The 14487-nt window shown below is 41.9% G+C and overlaps 1 protein-coding gene across 8 annotated transcripts in view; it reads left to right on the top strand.

Moving 5' to 3' along the window:
* Positions 1–13801, top strand: part of HOMER1 (homer scaffold protein 1) — a 183167-nt gene extending 169366 nt beyond the window's left edge. For all 8 annotated transcript variants that reach the window (XM_073584162.1, XM_073584167.1, XM_073584161.1 and 5 more), the window contains 3 exons: positions 2402–2512; positions 3999–4079; positions 11970–13801. In XM_073584162.1, coding sequence (XP_073440263.1) covers positions 2402–2512; positions 3999–4079; positions 11970–12158 — 381 coding nt within the window. In that variant the 3' untranslated portion in view covers positions 12159–13801. The remainder of the gene's footprint in view (positions 1–2401; positions 2513–3998; positions 4080–11969) is intronic.
* Positions 13802–14487: the final 686 nt, after the last annotated feature.

The following is a 14487-nucleotide window of genomic DNA, read 5'->3' as shown; positions in this document are numbered from 1 at the left end:
AACTAGATAGCCTAAAGACAGAAATGGAAATCTAAACTGCCCCAGAGCAGACCCCAAAGCAATAGGCAGCCCTCAACATATAATGACGGTGAAGCAAGATGAAAAAACACTCACACAGATAGAAAGATAGGCTGAGCAAATGATGGGGCCCAAGCTAACTAAATAGGACAGAATAGAAAAGCTGCTGTCTGCAATCCGCCAAAACCCTCTCAAAAACAAGAGCCAACAGACTGATAGGGAAAAAAGCCCTGAAGAAGCTAGGCTTCAAAAAGACTATATCAGTACTCAGGTATTATCTGAAGACAGAGCAAAAAGGAATTCAGCTCACCCAGCAGGGAAAGGCAGAAATCCAGAAAAACAAGGCAGAAAAAAAACCAAAACACAAATGCAAAAAATAGAGCAGAAAATTTAGCTTTTGAGGAGCAGGAATCAGACTGGTCTCCAAGAATCCCTCAGAGTAATCACCCGCAAGGCAGAAGGGCGTCGGCTGCCTTATATCCAGTCAGCAATCCCAGTCACCCAGTCATCATCATTCTGCTCAGGTGCTTTGTAATCAGCCTCACTACCTTCCTTCACCAGAAGAGGGAGTTCATCAGACCTCAATGGTGAAGGGGAAAATGAACTCACAACAGAGGTCTGAGTCTCTGACCTTACTATGCTCCTATTAAGGCCCCGTTATACATAACGATGTCCCAGCGATCCCACCAATGATCCAACATAGATGGGATCGCTGGGACATTGTTAGGCTGATCGCTGGTGAGCTGTCACATAGACAGTCCCTCCAGCGATCAGGACCAGCGAGTAAGCTGATTTCCAATGCAAACAGCGGGTATCTAAGAGCCGCACGGCTCTTAGATACCCGCTGTTTACATTGGAAACCAGCGTCGCTGATTGCTGGTCTCTCGCTGCCACACACAGTGATGCGCGATGGCCAGCGGGAGACCAACGATACCCGCTGTTTACCCTAGATACCAGCGTGCACGCTGGTTTCCAAGGTAAACAGTAGGTAACTAAGAGCCGCACGGCTCTTAGATACCCGCTGTTTACATTGGAAACCAGCTACGCTGATTGCTGGTCTCGCTGCCACACACAGCGATGCGCGCTGGCCAGCGGGAGACCAACGATCAAAAAACGGCCCAGGACGATGGAGCGCGATCAGTGATACCCGGCAGGGGGGCCGGTCGTTGATCCATGTCACACACAGTGATCTCGCTGGTGAGATCGCTGTGGCGTTACAAAATCAGCGATCTCGCTGGCGAGAATCCTGTGTGTGATGGAGCCTTTAATGTCCTAAGCTGTCCCCTTGCCCAAGAGGCCTGGGACAGATATGTTAGTGTATATACATGTAAGACAAACAGGGATAACAAAAATCAACTTACATATAAAAACATTGACCAAGGGTGGAAAGGAATCAAGGGAAGGATAGGAAGGTACAAACCAAATGGGAATCAGATAATGAAGAAAGCATACACCCAAAAACAGCATGCAACAATCTCCAGCAGCAACTATGAACTCCAACTTCAGCAAACCAGGAAGCAAAACTTTCTCAGGCAGGAATGAGAAGGTCTGGCCAGGTTTTATAGAGAGAAAAAATGAGCAGCTGTGAGATGGAGCTGCATGTCTCCAACCAGCATAGAAAGAGTCGTTAACCTCTTCAACGTCAAAGGAAACAAAGTCCATTTTATATGAGGAGCAAAACACACACGCTAAATGGAAGAGCTGCGATTCACAGTATATAAAGATCATCTAACGCCAGATCTCCCAGGAGAACATGACACACTTGTGACAGTATATATATATATATATATATATATATATATATACACATGTGATTGTGCGGAAAGGGGTAATAGATCATTTGGATTTCTTTTACATTAATTTGTTTGAGAAAGTTCGAATAATAGGATATAACCCCCATTGTGGGTACTTAATGGTGTAAGTAATGTTGGCATCTACTGCTGCTATATAAGCAGTAGATGATAATAGGGTTAGTGAATTGTTCTATGAATATGTCTCTTACACATTATTATTATTCTAACTATGGCATTTTCTCTTTATTAGAAGGCTTCATTCTGATAACAAGCATCTATAAATATATTATAAGACTGGTGTCCTGGTTGAATGAAAGATTACAATTAATTAAGGGGGTTTTCCAATTGCAGACAACTGAACGGGACAAAGCTGCGATACCCAGCAAAATCTCTACTGAGTATACTGCGTTCTAGTATAATGTAACTAATGAAGAGGCAGCAGCGTCTGTTCCCCTTTTAAATAGTTGATTGTCGGAGGCGTTGAGATTTGATATTGGCCAATTTTATAAAATTTAAAGACATTGAACACGGAAAGTCCTATCTGCCTAGTTGTGCCATGATGAATGGTGCCCTGTTCTCTCTTTCCGCAGGTGAGTGAGTTAGAATGTGTCAGCAGCCAAGCGAATGCAGTGCAGACGCACAAAACAGAACTGAACCAGACTATACAAGAATTAGAGTCCACACTAAAAAAGAAAGAAGAGGTACAGTACACATCTCCAGTGCTTACCGACAATTTTATTTTCGGGATTGTGAGACTCATGTGTTTTAATCTTTCCTCTATCTGTGCCAGATATCATAGGTTGAATATTTTTCTAGGAGGGCAACATATTGGCATCACTATAATATCTTATGATTTAAAGTGATCACAGAACTATTCACATATCGTTCTCATTTTAGATGTTAAAGGGGTGTTCTCAACTTTGGAAGCTATTCTCTATCAATGGGATATGGGATATCTTACTGATTGCTGGGGGTTTGACCGCTGGGAACCCCTAGCAATCCAATGAACACGGCTCTGAAGAGTGTGAATGGAGCGGTGGTCGATCATGCGCACCGCATGGGAGTGCCGACGACCGGCTAAGGGCAGCACTCATCTATCTCCATCAGTGTCATTAAGAATGAATGGAATGGCAGCACGCATGATTGACTACCGCTCCATTCATACAGGGTTTTGGGCTCAGTGGGGGGTCTGAGTAGTCGGACCCTCTGTAATCGGAACTTTATTCTCTGACCAGTCGATAGGGGATGACTTCCTAACTTGAAAATACCCCTTTATAGGGGTTGTACAGCTAAAATAATAAATAATTAGTAAATTATGCAACTTACTAATATAAGGCTAGTTTCACATTAGCTTTTACGGCCGCAGCGTCGGGCTGCGCACGGCCGCCGCTAAGCCCCGCCCCCGCCGGCAGCTCCGCCTACGGACGCATGACGCTGCATGAGTCCTGCGTCCCCTATCTTTAGCACTGGGAATGCAGGCCGTGCGCAGTATGCGTTTGGCGGCGCATGCATCCTTTTGACGCTGTTGCGTTTGGCGCTGGTCAGCGCAGCGTCAAAAGGACGCATGCGCCACCAAACGCATACTGCGCACGGCCTGCGTCCCCAGTGCTAAAGATAGGGGACACATGCAGCGTCATGTGTCCGTAGGCGGAGCTACCGGCGGAGGCGCGGCATGGGGGCAGGGCTTAGCGGCAGCCGTGCGCAGCCCGACTCTGCGGCCGTAAACGCTAATATGAAACTAGCCTAAGATAGGTCTGAAAAATATAATTATAGTTGGGTAAAATCTCAAATCCAAGGTCCTGGCAGGTCCTCTTCTGGTTGGTGGCTGACATAGGAAAGCGTTCTGGAGTTGCATTTTGGGAAGTGTTATATTTAGCCATAAGGCCTCATTCAGGCGACCTTTTATTTGCATGCGAAAAAAAAACCCAGAACATTTTTCATCAGTGTAGTGGATTCAGTTTCCATGCATTTTTGGGATTTGAAAGGTGCAAATATCTCCAATTAGAAATGTGGTATAGTTCTTCTGATAAGTTATGTCGCTTACCTCCTATGCAGGGCATTGCAGTACCTCAGGTATCCATGGTTATCTTCTACATATTAGGATAGGATCTTGGAGATGGGAATACCCCTTTAGCTCATGGTTGAGAACTTATGCAGAATTTCTTACCATCAACTTTTCTCTTTTAGGAGATCGAGAGATTGAAGGAAGAAGTGGAACATGCTAAGGAACTACAAGACCAGCGGGATTCTTTGAGCCAAAAATTACAGGTATTCTTCGGCGTTATTATTCCAAACGTCTGTTATTGAGTGACTTGTATTAACCTGGCGGCACTTTATATGTATAGTACATAAAGTCTGAGATATTTCTTCACATTTGTGTAGCATCTTGTGAAAATGCTTAGCTCTGCACGGAATGTAAAATCTGCTTAAATATTCAGATTCTTTGTATCATTAAAGGAAGATTATTATGGACCGATAAGATTCTAATTGTGCGGTTCATCCAGAAGCCAATATATGGACACAGCAATCTTGGTTAAATGGGTATGAAAGAACGTTTGATAAGCCTTAAACAATTCATTTAAAATAAAGCTCAGGGATAATATAGAGAGTAATGGAAAAGACAGACACTTAATTGCAATAATAAAATGTAAAATTTTTTTCAAGTCTCAGCAATCAATGTGGTGCTTTGTAGTTGAGTGTAGACGGAGATTAATTCCACTTCTCCCTTTCTAGCTCAGGAAGGTTTCATAAGTGGGTGCAGCAGTAGGCTGGTGAGGGCGTTTGGCTAATTGTCCTAATTGTCATCAGCACAAAAGGGACGATAAAAAGGCATGGACTCAAATTACTTTTAGCGGCGAGATCAAAAAAATGTACAAGATTGAAGAAGGATCTAATTGACTGTTCATAGTGGCACCTTGCGATAACCCATGTGTGTAATGATTTGGTCCGGGGATAAGCTCATGTCTGCAGGACCGACTCCTGACACCTACAGTCATCAGATCTTCGATGGTTCTTTGCTCCGATTCATAAAGGGGTATCCTAAGAAGAGGACCCCTCCCCCCTGTAATCAATATACAGAATATATTCAATTAATATATGAAAGTCTTGCAGGATGAGAGGCAAAAGATGAAATGATAACTAGAGTTGAGCAAATTTTTCAAAATTTGGTTGTATTTGCAATATTTGCTGAACACAGCCGAACGTCATTGGAGTCAATGGTAGTAACATAGTTTTGAAGGCTGAAGGAAGACCTTATGTCCATCTAGTTCAGCCTATTTTTAGTGCAGCTGTTCTGCATTGTTGATCCTGGGGAAGGCAAAAAACCTTCCCCAGCTAATTTTCTCCATAGGGAAAAAAATTCCTTCCCCTAAGCTGGGTCAACCATCTACCTATAATATTCTGTTATTCGTAACCTTCTATACTGTTACTCACAAGAAAAGCATCCATTCCTTTCTTAAATTCATTCAGTGAGTTGGCTATCACCACTTCCTCAGGAAGAGAATTCCAGAGCCTCACTGCTCTTACCGTGAAGAACCCTCTTCTATGCTGGTGCAGAAATTGTCTTTCCTCCAAACGAAGAGAATGCCCCCTTGTTCTTGTCACAGTCCTTGGTACAAACAGTTCATTGGAGAGATCTCTGTATTGCCCTCTGATATACTTGTACATATATATTAGGTCTCCCCTAAGTCTTCTCTTTTCTAGAGTGAATAGACCTAATTTTGATAACCTTTCTGGGTATTGTAATGAACCAACTCCATTTATCATTTTAGTAGCCCGCCTTTGAACCCTTTCAAGTTCAGTAATGTCTTTCTTGAGCACCGGCGTCCAAAATTGCACACAATGCTCCAAGTGTGGTCTGACGAGTGATTTGTACAGAGGGAGAATTATGTTTTCATCTCGTGTCCCCAGACCTCTTCTAATGCATCCCATGACCCTATTTGCTCTGGTGGCAGCTGCCTGACACTGGGCACTCCAATTTAGCTTCTTATTGACTAAGATGCCCAAGTCTTTTTCCATGTCTGATTTCCCCAGCAGTAAGTAATTATAGCATCTGTTTCTCCTTCCCATGTGCATAACCTTACACTTATCTGTGTTAAACCTCATTTGCCATTTTTCAGCCCAATTCTCCAATTTACTCAAATCTGTCTGTAGTTGCAAACTGTCCTCCTTTGTGTTAACTACCTTACATAGTTTTGAATCATCTGCAAATACTAATATTTTACTGTGTAAGCCATCCACTAGATCATTAATAAATATATTAAATAGTAGGGGGCCCAATACAGAACCCTGTGGTACCCCACTAGTAACCCTGGCCCAATCTGAGTATGCCCCATTAATAACCACTCTTTGTTTTCTATCACTAGGCCAGCTACCTACCCATCTACACACATTTTCCCCTAGCCCAAGCTTTCTCATCTTACTTACCAATCTTTTATGTGGGACAGTGTCAAATGCTTTAGAGAAGTCGAGATAAGTGACATCCAATGATTCTCCTTGGTCCATTTGAGAGCTTACATCCTCATAGAAGCTGATCAGGTTAGTTTGACAGGAGCGATCCTTCATAAATCCATGTTGATATGGAGTTAAACATTTATTAACATTGAGATATTCCATAATGGTATCCCTTAGAAACCCTTCAAAAATTTTACCCACAACAGATGTTAAGCTTACCGGCCTATAGTTTCCAGGTTCCCTTTTGCACCCCTTTTTGAATATTGGTACCACATTTGCTTGCCGCCAATCAAAAGGAACAGACGCTGTTTCTATAGAGTCTTTAAATATAAGGAATAGAGGCCTGTCTATCACATTACTTAACTCCCTTAATACCCGAGGGTGAATGCCATCAGGGCCTGGTGATTTGTCAATTTTAATCTTACTAAGGCGGTTCTGCACTTCTTCCTGGGTTAGGCAGGTAATACTTAATGGGGAGTTTATATTATCACTCTGCATTTCCCCTGGCAAATCCTTTTCCTGTGTGAACACTGTTGAGAAAAAAGTATTTAAAACATTGGCTTTTCCCACATCGCTCTCTATGAATATGTTCGGAATCGATCATCAAACATAAATTCGTCCCGAATAGGGTACCAATATGGTAGAAATATGGCAAATTCAAATTCAGCGAGCAATTCCGATCATATTTGCTCAACTCTAATGATAACCAATTTCAAGTTGATTTTGACACAATTTGTTATGTACCAATATTTCTAAATAATTTTTATGGGGGGTTGGGGTATTTGTGGCATGTGTCTTCCTATAACTTTTTTCATTCTTAAAAGTTTTCAACCAAAACATTACAAATGTTGTGTATGTACATGGGAAACTATTCCTCCAACTCTAAGGCTACGTTCCCACGATCAGGTTTTGTTGAGTTTTTGATGTTGCTGATTTTCTGCACCCATTAAGTAAAATTAGGCTTCTTGCATTTTTCTCGAAAATATGCAGCATAAAAAACTCATCGTGGGAACTTAGCCTAAGACATATCAAAACCTTGCGCGTTAACTTCCAAACTTACTGTATATACACGCATATAAGCCGAGATTTTCAGCCCATTTTTTACGCGAGTCATATACCAGGGGGTCGGCGGGGGAGCGGCGGTGTCAGGTCATACTTACCCCCTCCTGGCGCGGTCTCTGCAACCCCCCTGCTTCTCCCGGTCTCCCTTCCTTCCTTCAGCAGTCACGTGGTACCGCTCATTAAAGTCATGAATATGCGCATATTTATTACTTTAATGAGCTATACCACATGACCGCTCAAGGAAGGAAGGGAGATCGGGAGAAGTGGGGGGGGCTGCAGAGACCGCGCCAGGAGGGTGTAAGTATATGCTATATTCACCTGTCCCCGCTCCATCGCTGCGCGCTACTCTGTCCTCTCCTCCGGGTCCTCTGTGATGTTCAGGTCAGAGGGCGCGATGATGTAGTTAGTGCACGCCATGCCCTCTGCCTGAACGTCACTGACAGAGGGACCCGGCAGACAGAGCGACGCGCAGCCATGGAGCGGGGATCGGTAAATATCACCAGTGTCGGGGTCCTGAGCCACCGGTGATACCAGCACTTGTCTCCGCCTGCTCAGGACACCGGCACCGGGCCCCCAGCTACGAGAGGTATGTCATTTTTTTTAATTTGCAGCGGCAGCGGCAGCATATGGGGGCATAATCTATAGAGCATCTTATGGGGGCATAATCTATGGAGCATTTTATGGGGGCTTAATCTATGGAGCATCTTATGGGGCATAATCTATGGAGCATCTTATGGGGCATAATCTATGGAGCAGCATATGGGGGCATAATCTATGGAGCATCTTATTGGGGCATAACCTATGGAGAATTTTATGGGGGCATAATCTATGGAACATCTTATGAGGGCATAACCTATGGAGCATCTTATGGGGCAGCATATGGGGGCATAAACTATGGAGCATCTTATGGGGGCATAATCTATGGAGCAGCATATGGGGCATAATCAATGGAGCAGCATATGGGGGCATAAACTATGGAGCAGCATATGGGGCATAACCTATGGAGCATCTTATGGGGCAGCATATGGGGGCATAAACTGTGGAGCATTTTATGGGGACATAATCTATGGAGCAGCATATGGGGGCATAATCTATGGAGCAGCATATGGGGGCATAACCTATGGAGCATCTTATGGGGCATAACCTATGGAGCATCTTATGGGGCATAACCTATGGAGCATCTTATGGGGCAGCATATGGGGGCATAAACTGTGGAGCATTTTATGGGGACATAATCTATGGAGCAGCATATGGGGACATAATCTATGGAGCAGCATATGGGGGCATAACCTATGGAGCATCTTATGGGGCATAACCTATGGAGCATCTTATGGGGCATAACCTATGGAGCATCTTATGGGGCAGCATATGGGGGCATAAACTGTGGAGCATTTTATGGGGACATAATCTATGGAGCAGCATATGGGGACATAATCTATGGAGCAGCATATGGGGGCATAATCTATGGAGCAGCATATGGGGGCATAACCTATGGAGCATCTTATGGGGCATAACCTATGGAGCATCTTATGGGGCATAATCTATGGAACATTTTATGGGGCAGCATATGGGGCATAAAGTATGGAGCATTTTATGGGGCAGCCTATGGGGGCATAATCTATGGAGCATTTTATGGGGCATAATCTATGGAGCATTTTATGGGGCAGCATATGGGGGCATAATGTATGGAGCATTTTATAGGGCATAATTTATGGAGCATTTTATGGGGCATAATCTATGGAGCATCTCATGGGGCAGCATATGGGGCATAATCTATGGAATATCTTATCTTATAATATGCCCCATATGCTGCCCCATAACCTTTATGGGGCAGCATATGGGGCATATTATTCTATGGAGCATCTTATGGGGGCATAATCTATGGAGCATCTTATGGGGAAAAATCTATGAAGCAGCATATGGGGGCATAATCTATGGAGCAGTGTTATTAATGGGTCACTGAGGAGGATAGCAGGACAGGCTAAGCCACAGAAAACCAGAGAGGTTGGTACTTATGCGGATTGCAGACCCCTGATCCTATCCACACAACTAGCAGTAGCCATGGAGCGTACCCACGATGTTCCTAGACGCCTCGGCACAGCCGGAGAGCCAACCAAGTCTAAAGCAAGAAAGGGGAAATCTAAACTGCCCCGGAGCAGACCCCCAAAGGAATAGATAGCCCCCAAACATATATTGTCGGTGAGACAAGATGAAAACACAAACGCAGGCAGAAAAATAGACTGAGCAAATGATGGGGCCCACACTGACTAGATAGGACAGGAATGGAAAAGACACTGTTTGCAATCACACAAAAAACCCTGCAAAAAGTCCAACATGTCTGATGCACAAAAAACACTGAAGTCGCACGACTTTGCCCCCACTATATCAGCACTCTGGTATATTCTGAAAGCAAAGCAAAAAGAGACCGACATAACAGGGCACAAAACAAATTGGCACAAGCAGTAACATATGGGTGGTGATTCAGCACAGCCCCAGCAGGCGCTAGCTGACCCGCACAAAGCAGAGATAGACAAAACCAGATCAAATGCAAACAGAATAGCAAATGAATAACTTAGCTGAACCATGCAGGGAAAGAGCAGGAGACATCAGACCTCAGGAGGGATAGGAAGAAAATCACCAGCTATCTTAAATCCCAATCAGAAACCCCAGATCTCCAATCGTCTTCCTCATTATCAGGTGGCAAGCCTCTGTCATTCAGATCAGCTCCACTACCTCCAGTAACCACCAGAGGTAGCCCAGAAAGAGAACTCGCAACCCCTCTGTCAATCTGACCAGCTCCACTACCTTCAGTAATCACCAGAGGAAAGCCAAAGAGAGAATTCACAACAGAGCAGCATATGGGCACTTAAACTATGGAGCATCTTATGAGGACATAACCTATGGAGCATCTTATGGCTGCATAGCCTATGGAGCATCTTATGGGGCATAATCTATGGAGCATTTTATGGGGGTATAACCTATGGAGTATCTTATGGGGCAGAATATGGGGCATAAACTATGAAGCATCTTATGGGGGCATAAACTATGGAGCATTTTATGGGGGCATAACCTACGGGGCATCTTATTGGGGCATAAACTATGGAGCATCTTATGGGGGTATAACCTATGGAGCATCTTATGGGGGGCATAATCTATGGAGCAGCATATGGAGGCAAAATCTATGGAGCATCTTATGGGGGCATAACCTATGGAGCATCTTATGGGGCAGTATATGGGGGCATAAACTATGGAGCATCTTATGGGGGTATAATCTATGGAGCATTTTATGGGGCACCATATGGGGGCATAATCTATAGAGCATTTTATGGGGCATAATCTATGAAGCATCTTATAAGGCAGCATATGGGGCATAATCTATGGAATATCTTATGGGGCCATAACCTTTATGGGGCAACATATGGGGCATATTATTCTATGGAGCATCTTATGGGGCCATTATTAACCTTTGTGCAGCATTATATGGGATAAATTTTGTATAGAGCATCTTATGGGGCCTTCATGAACTGTATGGAGCATTATATAAGGCTCCTGATTCAATATGGATATTCAAAAACATTTAATCTACTGATGTCTCAATTAATTTTACTTTTATTGGTATCTATTTTTATTTTTGAAATTTACCAGTAGCTGCTGCATTTTCCATCCTAGGCGTATATGCGAGTCAATAAGTTTTCCCAGTTTTTTGTGGCAAATTTAGGGGGGTCGGCTTATACACGTGTCGGCTTATACACGAGTCGGCTTATACACGAGTGTATACGGTAACTTGCTACGTATAACCCTGGATATGATTTTTTTTAGAAGGTTGAAAGGTTGATGTGTAGATTTTGGATACGGTACATAGTTTTTTTAACAATTTTTTTGAGGTTGGACAATCCAAAGCCATGTTTATGTTTTTACCCTCTGCGTTTTTGTGCGCAGAATATCAGCTCCATTTACGGGTATGTGCACACGTTTAGTATTTTGCAGAGAAAACTGCATCAAATACATGCGTTTTTATGTGTTTTTGACTCGGTTTTTGCATGTGTTTTTCCCATTCATTAGTATGGGTGAAATCTGCAGCAAAAACGCTGAAAGAATTTACATCCTGCACATTTAAATATACTGCAACCCTGCAAGGAAAAGATAAGCAATTTGTGTATGAGACTTCAGGAGTCTCAGTCTTTTTGCTGGTACTCTTAAGATCTTCAGGTTCTGTGACAAATCTGTGGAGAAAAAAACATGACAAAACTGCAACATGTGTACAGACCCTAACAGTTCAAGCAAATTAGATGCGATTTCATGAAAACTAGTGCACATTGTGCATTTAAAGACGCTATTGAACTGGACGTTATTTTTCCCTTTAGGTTTCTGCACCAAAAAAATCATAAAAAAAATACTGATTTAAATCTACACCAAAAACACATAGAAAAGAAAGGAGAAATGCATAAAAAAGTGCAGCAAAAAATGCAGTAATCAACAGATCGCTACTATGTATTTCAGTGCCGACACTGCAGAATAAACGCAGCGTTTTTGTACTCGGAAAAATGGCCTTTTACAACCACTTTGCCATATTACCATCTTTATAGAAAGTTATTAAATCAATACAGAAATGTTAACCCGTTTCTTTTCACTTTTGAACCTTAGGAAGTGGAGACGCATAACAAAGACTTGGAAGGGCAACTGAGCGACTTAGAACAACGACTGGAGAAAAGTCAGGGCGAGCAGGAAGCATTTCGCAATAACTTGAAGACTCTTTTAGAAATCCTGGATGGCAAAATTTTTGAACTCACTGAATTGAGAGACAGCCTGGCCAAGTTGATAGAGTGCAGTTAAAAAGGCAAAAAAAAACAAAAGGGCTGCCACCACCACCCTTCGTAAAGACGCACCATCTCTCTTCACAGTTCGGTGGTGGGCTCTGTATCAGAGTTGCACAAAATCTGAATGGGGAAAACTCCTTTCCGAGAGTTTAATTGCAAATTTCGTAGTTGGCTGAAGTGTGAAATTGAGACTTGCTTTATTAGCTAAGAGAGAGGAAATTAAAAAAAATAAAACTTGAATTACAAATTACCTCCTTATTCCCTTATTGGCCATAACGAACTTTAACACATTCAGTGCCAGGTAGTCCCTACAATCTAGCTCTGAATGTACGAGATCCTTTCCAGTAGTTTTTGAGCAATCTATCTCTGGTTTGCTGACAGTTGAATATTTAAAAAAGAAAAAAAATACATATATATCTATAGCCGCCTGTTTTTTTTTTTTTCCTTTTTCTTTTTTTTTTTTCAGACATATTAAACAGGATATTGCTTTATTTTATAGTTTTTTTTATTTTGTTCTTTTCTATGAAATACCTGCTTGCAGTGTTTTGTGCAAAAAAAAAAAAGAAAAACTAAAAAAAAGAAAAAAAAAATGACGGGAGAAGCCCTTTGTATTTTTTTTGAAATCTGAACATTTTCTCAGGATATTTTTGCACTGTCGAAAAAAAAAAAGTGCATTACTAATTCACCTAGCCAGGAGTGAGAGAGACTTCACTCTAACTGACGGTAGTTAGAGGACCCTCCTAACTTGTATAATGTTCCTTCTTTCTTTTCTTTTTCTTTTTTTTTTTATACTGGAAGATGTCTCTTTACAAAACTTCACTCTGGTCTTTATTTCTTTACTAGGACGTCTGGTGTAAAGTTTACCTTTCCTTTTTGGTTCGTTTCGAGGCAATTTTATTTCCAAAAAAAAAAAAAAAACAAGAAAAAAAACTCGGTCTCATTTTCTTATACACTGTAATGCCAACTCCAAAGGCAGCTGAACATTATGGAGATTAAAGTTGTTACCTTAGTATATATTTGAAGAGTATTAATAAGAATATTTAACAAGAGTTTAATATATGGACTTTTAACTGCATATGAGTATGTTTTGAAATGAATGCAAAATGTTTACTTATGTATTTTGGAAGACATCATTCCTGAGCGTCCGATGCATCTCAATGTACGTAGTAAGTGATAATAGGAAATCCTGTTTGTTAATTATATTCAAGGATGTACCTTTATTGGGAAGATGTTCATTTTAATTGATCAAACTGTGAATTCAATTTCTTGGAGATGTAATGATCCCGGTTTAGCCCCTTCATCCATGAAGACCGTTTCTGCAAAGTTTTCCCTGGAATACGGTAGTTTTCATTCGAAAGATTGCCTTTGGGATCAGAATGAAACTCTACCAACTTTGCCAGTGGGTTTTCCTGCTTGGTGACATCTTTCTTGCACCAAGTGCCAGTAATAATGTAAATTAGGCTCCTGAGAGGCAGATCAGGAGACGTTCACAGTGTGTTTCTGGTGCTGCATTTCTAAGCATATACTTAGGCACTCGCTGGGTATTAATACCTCAAAATACAAGTTTATTAGGTATAACCTCTTGTCTGTGTCTTAATGCAAAAAAAATATGCTTTACTTAATGTACATTTATTTATAAAGTAAATGCCCATTTTCTAAGTCTGGGTGAGCATCTTGTATAAATGTAAAAAAAAATCCTCCTTCCCAACATCTTATTTTTAAGTATAGACTTGATCTTTGTATCCTTTCCATAAGGCATCGCCCACTGGAGGGATATACTATGATATCCGCTCCGCAGAGTGGCTACACTTTACGCCTCACTTGATCCACGTTCATCATGTGCGCTGAATTGAGAACGTTTGGGCCATAACTATTCAAAAAAAAAAACATATAAGGTCTGAAAAACAAGATAGCGTATAGATGAATTTTACTGGGACTCACCATACTAGATTAATGCTCTATATGTTGAATTTTGGCTAGGGTGACACCACCGTATGTTCTCTCACCTGAATGAATCGGGCCGATTATGCTAATCGCATTCTGATCATAGTGTGATCATAGTGTGCTCTGATTTTACCGGGTGAGAAGATGGAAAAAAAAAATCCTCCATCTTCTCCATTCTGCTAGTCCGTGAAAATCAAACCGCATTCAGATGTCATCCTAGTGCAGTCCAATTTTTTTCCTCAAATTCATTGACTTGCATGGCAGAGTGCGGTCCGAATGTCTTGGGCACGGCCTTATAGAGTGACATTGGTTCGAGGGCGATCCAATGTTTTGTCAGATCATAGTTGGATCGAAAATACGTTTCAGCCGATCATTGCACCTTAACGAGCACCAATTGACAA

Source organism: Dendrobates tinctorius, unplaced genomic scaffold (assembly GCF_039654945.1).
Source record: "Dendrobates tinctorius isolate UK_male_01 unplaced genomic scaffold, ASM3965494v1 ptg000083l, whole genome shotgun sequence".
Taxonomy (NCBI): domain Eukaryota; kingdom Metazoa; phylum Chordata; class Amphibia; order Anura; family Dendrobatidae; genus Dendrobates; species Dendrobates tinctorius.
This window is presented reverse-complemented; position numbering and strand designations above follow the sequence as displayed.